The sequence below is a fragment of the Canis lupus genome, chromosome 9, assembly GCF_011100685.1.
Source record: "Canis lupus familiaris isolate Mischka breed German Shepherd chromosome 9, alternate assembly UU_Cfam_GSD_1.0, whole genome shotgun sequence".
In the NCBI taxonomy this organism is placed as follows: Eukaryota; Metazoa; Chordata; class Mammalia; order Carnivora; family Canidae; genus Canis; species Canis lupus.
Window position 1 is genome coordinate 57,280,882 of NC_049230.1, and position 14,575 is coordinate 57,295,456.

Below are 14,575 nucleotides of genomic sequence, written 5' to 3' on the forward strand. Positions count from 1 at the left end.
ATGCACAACAGGTATGAGGCAGAGCCGGATTCAACCGCAGGCACTTTCACTCCGAGCCCACACTCCCGGTGCCGAGCCGTGGTGCTTTCCTAGCCGTGGGCCACACTGAACCCTGGCCTTCCCTCTTTGTCTCTGTGGTGGGACCAGCGCCCCCTGGGCTGTGAGGTGTGGCTCCTGGCAGGCCCCCGGCGCAGCCCCGCTGGAAGCAGACTCCGTGCGTGTCGGCTGGGTCTGTGACCGCTGAGATGTCAGAGCTGAGAGGTGGCTGGGTTTATCGTCCATGGGGCTGGGCCCCCAGGTCCAGCGGGGATGAATTGCTGGCCATTTGTTGTCCTGGAGCGCTTGTGGACTTAGCAGTCTCCCTGAGGGTGTCCCTGGGATCCCAGGTTGCTGGGGACAGGAGCCAATGGCTTGTCTGATGTGGGGAGTGGCACCTGTCTCTGTCTCTGCTCAATTCCCAAGTCAGGCTCAACAACAGTGACTGTCCCCAGCACGATAAGAAAGGGACACTTTGATGAGACAGCCAGGCACAAAGGGTTAAAAATGCGAGTTTCGCTCATGTTCCAGCTCTGTGTGTATGTGGCTTCAGTTTCTTTATCTATAAAGTGGAGGTGAGAATAGGACTCACTCATGAGGCTGCTGCAAGGGTTTGGAGAGCAAGCCCGGAAGGGGGGGAGCAAGCATCCTCGTGGCATCTCTGACCATTCCGCTCGCCATGCCCCCCGGCCTCTGCACATGCTCATCCCTTACCTGGTCTACCCTTCCCTGAGCCTACCGCCTCCCCCCAGTCCCCACACTCCTGTCCTCCCAATCTTCTCTTCCTCAGGTCCCTGCTGGGCTGTCCCAGGAGCAGGGGGTGCAGAGCTTGTTTTGTTAGAGGGCACAGTGGTCTGGGTTCATCCTAAAGGACAAGCATTCATCGGGGAGACTGGGTGCGAGCAACGTTCCAAGATAACAAGGAAAGTCAGAAGGTGACATCCCTCATCTGAGGTCACACAGCTGGCGGGAGGCAGAGCCAGGAGTCAGGTCCATACCCGGGCTGGGGTCGGAGGTCCGCTCGCATGGGGTGGCTGTGCAAGCAGTGGGCTGAGGGGCCGCAGCTAAGCCGGACGGCGCCCGGGACCTGCAGACACCCTGGGGCACAGGTGGGCCTCTGCCCGTAACGAGTCCGTGTGGACACCCGTCCCGGGGCCCATGCTCAGCACCTCTCATTCATCACGACAGCCACCCTCCAGGTCTGCTTGCCTCCAAGAGTCATGGTGCCGGACCCAGCCGGGGCCCAGTCCTCGGCTCTTCCTGTCCCTCGTGCCAACCCTGTGATCCACGGACACAGGAGCACACGTGGTGACACACATCTTGCACACGCACACTCAGGTGGCCCAAGTAACGGAGGCCTGAGTGAGAGTGTCGCAAGCTCTGACAGGTGGAGGTGGACAACTCACCTTGTCCCCCAGAAGGGCCTCCTCCTGGGGGCTGGCGGCCCAGGCTCACAGGAGCCTCTCCCCACCCCACTGCAAGTGGCTGCTGGGAGGAGTCACATGGGGCTTTCCCGGGGCAGCCTCCGGCTCTGCGGGAGGCCACAGTCAGGCCGGGTGACCTCTTGGAGCCTCAGCGTCCCCATCCCATGGGGCTGCCAGACCCAGGGAAGGCCCTCTGGTACCGGCAAAGGCCCTTTCCTTGTGGCACCACTCCACTTAGGAGACTCGTCCATGCAGGAAGGGGGCTCCTCCAGAACACTGCCTCTCCCACCCCCACTTGTGGCCAGGGAATGGCACAGCCCTCTGCTCAGTTTGGGTTTTGTTTTGTTTTTTTTTTTTTTTTTTTTCCAAGGCCAAATCTCTTTATCGCTCCCTGCCACCCCAAATCCCTGCCTGCCACAGTACTGCTGGGCACCAGCCTCAGACTCAGGCTCAGGGACTCCCTTCAAGTCCCAGGACGATAGGCTCCCTGACCTGGAGGCAGCTGGGCATAGGAAGAACCCGCCGTCCGACCCTTGGAGTAGTCCCAGTGAGCATAGTCCCGAGGCCTGCTGGCTGGAGAACCCTGTCAGTTGCCCGCCCCTTCTCTTGGGAAGGACCCTCCACCCCTTGGCTACAGGGTTCTGGCTTCAGGTCCATGGGCTGCTTGAGGAAGTGGCAGTCCCTGGGTGTCACTGGTACCTCTGTGGGCATCCCTGTCAACACAGCTGCTCAGGCATCTGGGCTCCAGAAGCTGGTGGACATACATGCATTCTCATCTGAGCACACACGTGCCCTCGTGCATCTAACTGCATTGTGTGCGTGGACAGGCCTCTTAGCCTGTGACTGGCTGTTATTTTCTTTGATCCGGTGAACTGGTTGTGGGCATCCTCATTTCTCCTCTTTTGGACTTCAGAAGCCTACCAACCTTTCCGATACCCTCACGAGCGTTTGCCATCTGAACAAGGCCCAGGCCCAGGACCTTGGCTTCCCAAGGGCTGGAGCCTGATTTTATTCATCTCTCAGTCGAATCCCTAACCCAGAAAGACTACCTGATGAAAATCCACCAGATGACTATCTTGCACCCAAATCGGAGCAAAACGTAAGATACTCAGGAACCATGCCATGCCCCGGTTTCCTTACCTATGAAGTGAGGAGGCTTCTGCCCCCATACGGAGGCATGAAGAGCAAAGAGGGGCAACACTGGTATGAGTGCTCCTCACCCAGCACATAGGAGAGGGACTGGGATTTTTAATTTAGGCCTCCCCAGAATAAAACCACAGGCTCGCACATTTCCCTCAGGGGTTGCTTGGCCACTTGTGAATCTCCAACAAACCCTGGGATGTGCCTCTCTCATCTGACACAAAAGATGAGATGCTTCTTAGGAAGTGTGTGTTTCTGGATATTAAAGAAGATGTATTTGTGTGCACACGTGTCAGGTTTCCACGGGATATTTTTGCAAAAACCACACAGCATAGAGATTATTTTATGTACAAAAATAAGAAAGGCTGACCCGTAAGCTAATTGAATCATGCAAATAACTACTTAGCCACGGGAGAGATTCTGACAGGCAGGCTGAGAGCCCAGAGTGAGGGAGGACAGCTTTGGAGGGCAATCTATTTTATAAAGTTTACTCACAGTATGACCGCCTCAAGATTAATGGGAATGGTGGCCCTAGACCTTGTTTTGCCTGGCTCCACCAACTGAAATAGTAAAAGTTGTATTTATCATAGACAATTTGCTGTAACTGATTAACATTAATCTGATTTCCTGTGAGTCAATTTCCTTGAGATATAGTAAATAGGCCAATTACCTGCTATCCACTTCTTCTATCATAGAGATTTAGGTATTAGCAACAGAGGTGTGCATAAACATGGGATTTCTAACTATTTTGATAAAACAGAAACAATGTTTAATCTAATGAAAGGATTTCTTGTTGGTCTAACATTTCATCAGTCTGGAATTTTAAAGGGTATGTCTAGAGAAGGTGTGGGCTTCGGGGTTTTTTTTCACTGGCAACCTGAGGCTTACTCTTTTCAGAGGAGCTCCTGCTTGTTCTTGACTGGCATCGCACAGAAGCTATGAAATGAAGTGAAGGCAACAAGACTGGTTATTTTAAAATAAATTACAACAAGAACAAAAAGGTCTTTACATCTAACAAGTGCCAGGGGCATCATCAGGTCGGGAGAGTGTGAGCTTCTGGGGCAGACAGACCTGGGTTCCAGGGTGGCCCCCCCATTGTCCCAGGCCTGTGACCTTGTGGCATTTGCTTAACTTTTATGAGCTTTCCTTTCCTAATCTCTGCCAGTGGGGGTAATACCATCCCTGGGGAGTTCTTAGAACTCAGGGATCCACAGAGGACACGTAACAATGGTCCGGGAGTTAGCTGGGAGCCCACGCAGAGGGGGGCAGCCAGTCAGTTGAGCTGTTCTCCACCACTTGCTTTCCCATCATTTCAAAGCCCCTGTGTGGGTGACAGGCTGCACCTTCCCACGGCCCGGCCCGCTTCTGGGCAGGCTTTCTGTTTGCCGGACCCCCTGGCCGGCTCCTGTGGCAGCCTACTTAAGACACTGCAACATTTAATCATGAAAGCAAAAAGTTTATTCATGTTTGAAACTACATAGAGCTACCACGAGGAAGACTTTTTCAATCCAGGGTGTAATCCAGTTAGAAAGGAACACGAAACAGTTTTAATACATTAGAATCACCGCCACAAATTATTTTCATGACTCAATCAGTTTCAGAATCGCATACAATACAAAAAGAGAGGAAGGAGAGGGGGCCCCAGCACACAGGGTGAAATATACAGTACCGAATACTGGACTTTGAATGCATCACAATCGGCGCCGCTTTTTTTTTTTTTTCTTTTTTGCATGGATTAGTAATAAGATGAAGAACATTCAAAATGCTTTCTCAGTATTTACAACAGTTCTACTGATCCTGTGTTCATTGAAGACCCAATGTTTCCACTCTCGGTTTTTTAAAAGTTGCAAATGCAACCCTGATTTTTCTTTTAAAAGATTACAATGTACATTACATTTTATGAAGGAAACAAAGAGTTAATTACAAGATGCAAAAAGGTAAGAAAGAGACAAACTACAGCGTGAGTATTGTTCAGAGGTAGTAAGTGAGCACTCTAAGCTACAGAACATGTTGAAATTCTATTGGTTTGTATGAGTTCGCATGAGGTAATAAAGCTGTGTTTTGATTGGTGAGATGTATAAATACTCTTTTGCTACACTATATACAACACTCCAGAGAGCAGGGCCTTTGTGGATGCCCAGAGGACATAGCAAACCTTGACAAGTCCGTGCAGCACCCAGCGCACACCGTACAACCCCAGACGGATCTCGTGTTCTCCTCTTATCAGCAGCAAGTGTCTTCATCTCTCAGAACAATCTGGATCCATAATTTAGTTACCGAGCCGACTCTGGGCACTGGTGCTTCCAGAGAGAGAAAAGATGCTACCAGTCTATGATCTAATTATAACATAAGAGATCGAAACACAAACGTGACCAGGAAGATTCTTAAACAAACCATCGTTAACAGAGATAGCCAAACAGCTCCTTCATTTCAACCCCATTAGTGATATGAAAGAAAGACAAAGTCCGTGATGAAAATATGCAAGAAATTCAATTTAGGTGAGGTGAATCTTTGCATCTGCTTTAACGATTGAGGTTCAGCATATATTGTACTTTTTACCCTTAAGGCCAAGTCATTGGCAACTGTGAAACAATTAATGTAAAATATTGATAATAAATTATGATAAAATAGCTATAGGACTGTCAACAATGTTAAATCTTGGCCTAATTGGATAAAGTGCTTTTTTAACATTATGTGTTTTTAAGTATAAATACAAATGATTATGATTCCTTAAAAAACTGATTTACCAAGTTCTCTAATAAGACAAGGTATTACAGTAAAGCTGTAAATGGTGGGCTACAAAAACTCTTTCCTTTTCCTCCTGTTGCTCTGAATGCACGTATCAAGGCATGTCAGCTCAGGGAAAAGTGTTGCCAGAGATCAGTTAGAGGTATCAGAGTGCACACTTCCTGGGCCTTCTGTCGGGGAAGTCACCGAAGATGGAGTTGTTGCGTCCTGCCAGCCTCCATTAGCCTGAAAAGAGAAATGCAGTTCAACGGGTACACTTCTCCATATTAATTCTATTCCCTAATTTAAAACACTCACATGACAACACGAGAGCAAAGATACATTAGCAAAATGTATTTTCTAAACCCACATTGGCAGGAGTTTGAAGCATGTGTTAAAGTAGGATTAAATGCATGTAAAACAAATCCATCCCACCAAGTAAAGTCTTGGCAATAAATCAGCTCGCTGAAGGAGAGCTTCAGTGAGTCTCAAGCTGGCACGCAGCTCAGCCTTTGATTTGCTGTAAAAATAAAGCGACTGGGAAAGAGATCTTTTAAGAAGGGAGTAGTGGAGAAGCTCAGTTCAAGGCCTCAGCCAGTCCTTGGGCTCCATGAAGTATAACCTCCAGCCCAGCTTAATCCTCATTTCCATAGAGAAGAAGTTCCCTGATAGCCGGCTACTGTAACCCTGGGAAAATGAAGGCCAGACTTTCCCTCCAAATCGCATCTTCCAGAATGAAAATGCATGAACTGCGGAGGAGCACACTATTCAAATCTGTATTCCAATTATCTCTAACTGGAGCTCCTATTTGGGATGTTGCTACGGCTCTTCGCATGCCACTGGCCCTTCCCGCCTCAGCCCTGCATCAGCAGTAACAGTGCTCCGAAACAAATTTGCCTTATGTCTTGGCCTATAGAGGCAATTGCTGAAATCAATGTCTGATCAGATTTCTGCTGTGGCAGACAGCTTGTCGCTACATATTTTTATGTCAGTCAAGAAGAGGGAGGTGCTGGGCTTGTAAGTTGGGGAACATTGAGTGGAAGTGACGGGGCGGGCCTTCCTGGAGAGAAGGCAAGGGTGAGCTGGCTGACACCCAGTGCCTACGGCTCAGCCCGGCCTCCTGCTATGCTGTCCCCAGAGCCGGATGCCCACACCAGTGTCAGTGTGGGTCATCTGGCCCCCCTGCTTCTTTTGCTTGAGTCTCCGACTTCTGTGAGTCCATCTAAAATCTCTTCTTCAAGGCCTGTGCCACTAGGCTACTGGGAATGGGGTCTAGAGTCCCCGCCCAGCCCAGATGTGGCTATTAGATGAGCTCTGTGCTTGCTGGGCCGGTTTCTTTCTCCCATGGTCACTGTTCTTAGAGAGTGCCCTGTCTTCTGATTCACTGTGCAGTGCTGCATGGAAAGCACCTTTCCTCCCTCTAGGACCAAGGGAAAGGAAGTAGAAGGGGGACCAAAGGATCCCACAGAGATGATCAGAGCCAAAGGGGAAAAGGATTTTCCAGGCTTGGGGCATATCAAATTGCAGCTAGGAAAAAGCTAATGCTCTGGCGATGCATTTCCATAGCCTTCCTGGTTTTGCAGGTTGGATGGTGACACACTCATGTGCGTCTGTGGGACTCTAAGACATCCTCTTCTCTATCTAAACAGTAAGCTGATTTACCCCTCAGGTATGAAAATCTACTTAGAAAAAGAAAAACTCTTACACAGATACAAGTCTAAAGATATTCCATCTGAAGTAAACATCATTCCTCTTTTATCCAAATTTATAAACAACAAATGTACAATATTTTTACCCAGCATGGCAGCTGGAGGAGAGGTTGTCAGCAAGCATTCTTTTTTTTTCAAAATAAATTAATCCTTCCTCTGGTGGTTTGAGATTATGCACTGTATTATACAACAGCGCCTTATCAAGCCTCATCAGTGAAGATGGAATTCATGTCTGTAAAATGCTGCAGGCAATCACAGTTTCATATTTTATCATGTTGATAAGGATATCGCACATTCTCTGAAGCATTTCAAAACACTTAAATGAAAAAGGAGAAATGCAACTAAAAGGCTTTTTATATGGTTTGTTGTGGGTTATTATGAGTTATTTATAAACCCAAAAAGAAAGATTTGACATTTCAAATGTAAAAGATTTGAGTATTTAATGGTCCTTTCTTCCCTTTACAATCGAACATTCTCAATCACTTTTTCAATCATGAATGTTTACTGTCACACCAGCCAAGGCCCTAAAAAAGGGAGAATTTTGTCCACTTTCCTCCCAACTCTACCACCATGCTTGGGGCAGTTCGTTTTCTCCTTAAGTCTGGAATCCCAGGTTCTATTCACCACTGCCCACCCAGTCCACTCTGATGACCCCCGCCCCTGGATCCCTTGCAGGGCCTGTAAATCTTGCCATTTCCCATCCATGTCAGTGTGGGGTAGAAGTGAAGTTTTGGTGAATTGGTTACACAAGCTAAAATTATTTCCTCCATAATTAAAAAAAAAAAATCGAGGCCACTAAAAGTGCTGAACAGGTTTCTCATCCCACATTGACAACACAGCTAGCTTGCTCTTAAGAACAGAATTCTTTGTTGAGAATTGATCTGTTGATCTGTCTGGGACCCTCCAAGGTTGTCCCCTTCACTTGAGCTATGGGAATGTTTCCTGCTGCTTGATTCTAAGATAAATGACCTGTTTTTCACCATCTCCCTGGAATACAGCACAGCCAGTAGGAAAGATGGCATCTTAACGGGCTGACGTTTGAGTCCCTATTGACGACAGAATGCTAGCCACCCTGGTTAGCTGTGAGGACTTCTAAGGGCATCATGGTAACATTAAGTGTTTAGGTTCATAAAATAAAAGTGCAGTAGAAATGCTGCCTTCCCCACCTGCCAACAAGATGAGAAGCCAAGTCAAATGGCTATTAATTTATTTATTAGTCATTGTTGACCCGCCGCTGTTCCTCCAGCTCTTTGAATCTGGTTCCCCAGAGTACTCACATTTAAATTATGTGGACTGTACAGTGAGTTTCCTCCAAGGCCATCACTGTAGCCTCCCGTCTGATTGATAACATGACGGAGGGTATCCACCTAGAAGTGAGACGAAATAAAATTCATCATCCCAAATCTATTAAAACATCATCATTTACAAAAGGAAACAATTTGAATTATGTGTGCCACAAGGGTTTAGCATCTTCAATGAAAGACAAATTTATCAATCAAATGTGACTGGCAGAATTTCAACAATTCTTTGCATATTTAAACTCACACATCTTTGTTTTTCATGCCAGCCAAACAATAACAGCTTCCTGGCAATGCAAACTTTCCATCTACGTCAACGAAATGTGTGTGGCTATGGGTGAAAACTACTTATAAATATGTATACTGGATCTCTCTCTCTCTCTCTCTCTCTCTCTCACACACACACACAAACATGCGCGCGCACACGCGCACACACACACCTGAACACATAAACACAAGTAGTTGCTCTCAATTACGAGGATGAGAAAAGAGTTGAACCTGGAATATACTTTAAGAACTCAGGTTTTTTTTAATTCTGACTTTAAAAATTTCAGAAATGAAACAGTAATATGTTTTTAAACCATACATACATTTGCACACACAATGTGTTGTTGTTGCTGTTGTTACAAAGGTAAGATGCACCCATCCCTCTCCATGAGCTCAAGCCAGAGCCGAATGCATTCACAAAGTTTATTAGGTTTGAATCATCAAAAGTCACTGTTCACTTGACTTCTTATTAAATTAAATGGTGGGGCAGATGGGTCACATTGGGAAGCACCCAGCACAGGTTCTGCATGGATGTGCAGACCACTTCCATGGGGTAAGAGTATGGAGTTTTGAACCCAAACCCTACCCTGCTAGAAAGGCCCCAGTTGGGGCATTTCTCCTACCTGTGATTGCACATTGGCTCCGACTTGGGACCCTTGGTAAGAATCCCCATTCAGACTCTGCATGTTCATGAACATGTCCCCAGAATTTGGGAGGTTAAAAGAACCAGAAGAACCTGGAAAGGAAAGAGTTAAGTAGCTGAATAACAGAGAGCTACACACATAATCCTCAAAGACCTGTAGGCAGGGAAAGGAGAAAAGGTGCAGAAGGGAAAGGTCTGGTACAACATAAAGCATTTCCAGATCTAAGAAGATGGAGGATCACTCCAAGGAGTTAAGTCCTATGATTCATTTTGCAGCTAGGAAAGTTCTACCAGTGGGGAAATCCAAATAAGAAACAAAGAGCAAACTGAAGGAAACAGAAAAACACCCAGCAGCTGGCCTGGAGCCACCCCCTTCTTTTCATTTATCTCTAGGGCTCAGTCATGAAATGAGCTGTTTGCCATCATTAACTGTCACAGTAGACAATTATGTGGAGAAGAAACATTTTTTCTGAAGCTCTTTCTTAGCCATACCTTCTACCTAGCTTTCACCTGCTTATGTTTCATTAAAAAGCACAGGGGGTGAGGAGTTTGGGGCAAGGGAGGTGAGGGAGAGAAGGTGGGAGAAAGACAACAAACAAATAAAATCCCCTTGCTTTCTAAACTTTTAAAGATTATATTTAAAAGATCTTCTTAGAAAAGTGCCTTGAATTGCTTCTTGTGTTCATCTGCGTAGATGAGCTGCACATCTTTCACTGTTACTCAGGCTCCCTGTAGTTCTTAGATGTTTTTAACCCCATCACAAATGTCACATAAAATGTGGTCCAAATGTACCACAATATTGCAGATACTGCATCCATGTATTAAGTGCCACACCCCTCATGGCTCACCACCTGCCATGGCAGCACAGGTGCTAAGGAAATGCCAAGAAGGACAGCAGACCGGAGTCTGCCACTATATTAACCAGAAAGCACTGCTGTACTCCAACATTCTAGCTTCATGATGCACAGCAACAGTTTAACCTCCCACTTCTGCAATTCCCTTTGACAGATCACTATGGATGTTAAAATGATACATGGAACAGTATAGTTAAAATAATTATTAGTGATAGCACTTGGCATAACTGCTGAATTAAAAACCACTATTAAGTGTAAAGGTTCCAGAATCTACCAGTAGCGAGTAGCACTCATTATGAACAGTGGGTTTACAGACTCTGGCCATCCACTCATTCGCCTGGCCCTAGAATAAGCCCTCATTTTAATATAAATCTTCCTTTATAAATCCACTGTGTCCTCAGTATGGCTCCTGTGTCCTGGCCTTTGGGACAGGGTTTTGTGGCACAAGGGCTGCCTGAGCCAAGTAGGGAGCGAGCAGCCAGTACGCACCAGAATTTGGTGTGGTGGGCGAATTGGTCTGGTTGTTCTGCACAGCTGCAGCTACTGCATGCGCGGCCGTCACGGCTGTCTTTGCGGCATAGAGGTTGGCTTCTTCCTGAAACTTGCCGATATTCTTCTTGTACCTGATTCGTTTGTTGCCAAACCAGTTGGATACCTACAGATTACAAGGACATGAGTAAAGGGAAAGAGAGGTCAAAAGGGGGAAAAAAAAAAGAGTCAAACCTCCAATAATAACTGTGAGACACCAGAGAGACACCTTGGGAGACATTCTTTTTTTTTTTTTTTCCCTTGGGAGACATTCAATTCTTAGCTTGCAATCACATCCTGTGGATGGTGCATAATGGTTTTTGGGGTTTGTTTTCTCTCTTCAGAAACCCTGACAGTCAGAATCAATACCACTTCTTAGAGTTAGCAACAGTACTATTAAAGAGGACTGGTGCACTGTTCCTAAAAAGTATTCAGTTGGTATATACCAACTAATATATGAATGACCAGCCCCCCACCCAAAAGTAGCTGAAAACCTAAAGGGGGAATATTTTTGTTAAGTTAGGTAAATAATAAATTTTTGTGAAGGAATGACTTATTCTTTTTGGGTCTGGAATGATTTTGGCAGCTGGACAGTAGAATCATGTTTGGTCTGCTGAAATAACATCAATTAATAATGGATGAATGATCCTTTTGTCTCCTGTCTTGAAGGTACTATGTCTGCCAAGGTGGCTGCTCAAGCTCCTCCAGTTAACACACGAGAAGGTCACAACTTGAAATTTAAGTAATTCCAATAAGGTCAAATGCAAATATAGGGGAGCTGCTCTGATTTCATCAGCTGGAATATACTTAGGTCTTTTACACACAACTTATGATGTCAGCCCGTGCAAATGGAAGAGATTTCTAAAGAGGAGCTTGGCAACAGGAAGATGTCATCACATTTCACTGACAGCAAAATTTCAGCCTGAGATTCCTTGCTCATAGTTATGTGATGTGTTCAGGCACCTGTAGCTGAGCTCTATAAAGAAACTAAAACCCACGCTGCAGTTTATAAAAAGGTACCCGCCTGCTATATAAAAGGCTCTGACCTCTCTTTTGTTAAAGTAACAGTTTAAAAATACTCTTCAATAATTTCTTAATAATCTGTCAAAGGGGCATGTTGCTGTGGTATCAGGCTGTGTGGGGGACTGTTTTATCCTGAACAGCTATTCAGAGGCCCTGAGGAAAAATAAGGAGTGGTGTGAGCCCTCCAACCCAATTTGTGCCAGTGGGTATGCTTATTGACCTTCTCTGCCAATAGTTTAATTGCTTTGGAAACAGAACTCATTCTTCAACCCATGGCAATCATCTTTCCAGAAGAAGCCAGAGAACCCTGGCAAGGAAGCCACGTGAGGAAGACAATATGCCCTTGCTACCGCCCACATGCTGTCTCATAGTGGGGAAACATACTCACTGAGGATCCATGTGGGAACCATGAGCATGAGTTCATCAGACAGAGAGAAGCCAAAACGCACCAGGAAGTAAATATGCTACAGATCAGGACTTCCTAGCTGCTCCTGTTCCACTAGTATACCCCCCACCCTCCTCACCCCTTATGGATCGTATATTGCACTTCCTTCCTTCATACCAAATTTTAGGGGTCATAATAACCATCATTTAATGACTATCTCCCATGTGTCAAGCATTATGCAGAACCCTCTGCATATATTCTCTCATTTAATCTTAATCTCAAGGACTAGGTGGTTGATTGAGGTGGTTATGTAGGCATAACTTAACCTGTCCCAAATTCAATGCCCTTTTTCTTTCCTTGTTTGACCTTTTGGGAGTGTCTGATATGCCAGTGTGTGTGTGTGTGCATGCATGTGTCTGTGTGTGTGTTCTCCAAAACTCAGCTCTTGGTCCTCTTCTCTCTTCTCCTTGAGCAATCTTATCCACATTGATTTCAATCATTGTCTCTGTGTGTGGATGACTCCCAGAGTTCCATCTCTAGCCCTAACTTCTATGAATTTTGGTTCTTGACTTTAAAGACACTAATATATAAATGTTTGCCACAACCTCCAACTTAATAGGTCTAAAATGGAGTTTATGTGTCCTCTTAACCTGTACCACCTTCTCCGTTTTCTCTTTGCATTCATGGCATCTCTGCCTCTAGAGACGTGGTACTTCCTACCTTACAAAGTCCCTGATTCCCCGTTGGACGATTCTGACAGATATACAGTTCCCTATATAGAACTAAGATCTGGTTCCCTCTCCTTTCTAATCATTGGCTTTAGTTCCAACACCTAGCTGGTGATAATACTAGGTTCTCAAACAGCCCTGAGGGACTGAATTCCACTGGGCGATTGGTATTCTCTGCCCTCCCTTCTTTGAGATCCAAAGGCTTGGGATAGGAGCACATGATCATTGAGTAGGATGTGGTAGTGGGAGGAAGAGCCAGGAGAATGCACAGGGAAGGAGGAAATGAAAACCATAACCAGGTAAAGCTGTAGTTATGGAGAAGACAGCTATCGAGGGGAGACACTGGCAGAATTAGCCACAGACCAGCTGTAGAGGTCAGGGGAGAGGGGGAAGCCAGAGATGATGCTGATGTGGGGCCCAGGCCTCTAAGAACAGGGAGACAGATACTCTGGGAGAAGTCAGTTCAGTGACTGTTAGGGTCATTCCCATATCAGAATTATAGGACTCTAAAAACAAAAGTTCTCACTCAAGACTGAAAAAGGAACATAAAGGTATCTGTTCTGATTATGCTGGTTAAAGCAAGTTCTCTCAGACCCTACCTCATGTTTCACAAGCACATTCTCAGCTCAGAAGGCACACTTAGAGAGCTGGTTTGCAAAAAATTCCTTCAACATACATCACTCCAGTTTGTCTGAATAAGACTGGCAGACCTTCAAAAGAGTTAAATATTGAATATATCTACAGTGTGAAGGGAGATATTCCTGGTTGAGAGGGAATTTGGCATTTCTTAAGTATAATTAATGAAAATTCCCCAACTCTGAATTTAGCAACAAAGGCCCATCTTAGAATTCTCCTCTTCTAAACAATTCTCTGTTGAATTCCATACTTTGTAGTTAATATTACCTTGACAATCAGAGAAGCTATAATACATTAATGAAACCTAGCCTGGAAAATCAGATTACAGCTTTATTAACAGTTTCATAATTGAGGAATCTCTGTACCACTGAAGGGTCTCATCTCCAGATATGCAAGAATCCTGTGTTTATGCATACCCCTGGACCAATCAAACAACAGTCATCACTAATAAAGGTTTATTTAATTCTCACAGTAAAATTTTAATATCACCAGCAGCCTGGGGAAGCTTTAGCAAGTGGATTTGCTTGACATCAGATCGTTTCTATTCTGCTAGTCCCAATACTTCTTAATCTTTAATATCAAGGCAATTAAAATTAATGGCCACTCATCCGAAGCTACTGTGGGCAGTGTTTCCTTGACACCAATTGTTTGATGGGATTACCTAGAGGTTAAACTAACAAGCAAGGTTTAATTGGAAGCAATGAAAGAAGCAGTGATCATACGTTATGTTTAACCTGCATAACCACATCTAAATGAATATCTAAAAATGTTAAACTATTTCTCAAATTAAAATATGCACGTCACATTCTTATATCACAGATTTGGGTATTGCAGCAATCGGCTATTAAGACTATACTGCTGTAACTAAGATCAGTGTAATTAATCTATAAATCGACATCTAAGTTCAGGAATTTCTGTCACCTTTTAGAAACAGATGGGTACAATTAGTTTCAAAAGAACCTCCACCCTCACCCTGTGGGAAGCACCCAAAGCTACAGATCACATGTGTCCCTCCTACACGGTTCTTACAGTAAAGCCAAGCTGTTCACATAGGACAGTAAGTAGAGCAGAGCTTGCTCCATCTCTGAACTAGAATGATCTGTATGTTGGTCCCAGAACAGAAACAGGCAGGAAATTGGTGGAGAGAAAGGGAATATGCTGTCACATGCTTCTCTTT

General features: G+C 45.2%; 1 protein-coding gene across 4 annotated transcripts in view; it reads right to left on the reverse strand.

The window, feature by feature from the left end:
• Positions 1-4,035: 4,035 nt before the first annotated feature.
• The window catches only part of PBX3 (PBX homeobox 3), a 231,182-nt gene continuing 220,642 nt past the window's right edge, over positions 4,036-14,575 (reverse strand). For 3 of the 4 annotated variants that reach the window (XM_038549347.1, XM_038549344.1, XM_038549345.1), the window contains exons 6-9: positions 10,588-10,753; positions 9,225-9,337; positions 8,314-8,403; positions 4,036-5,573 (exon numbers count right to left, since the gene is read on the reverse strand). In XM_038549347.1, coding sequence (XP_038405275.1) covers positions 5,481-5,573; positions 8,314-8,403; positions 9,225-9,337; positions 10,588-10,753 — 462 coding nt within the window. In that variant the 3' untranslated portion in view covers positions 4,036-5,480. The remainder of the gene's footprint in view (positions 5,574-8,313; positions 8,404-9,224; positions 9,338-10,587; positions 10,754-14,575) is intronic. The other variant, XM_038549346.1, reaches the window with a different exon arrangement.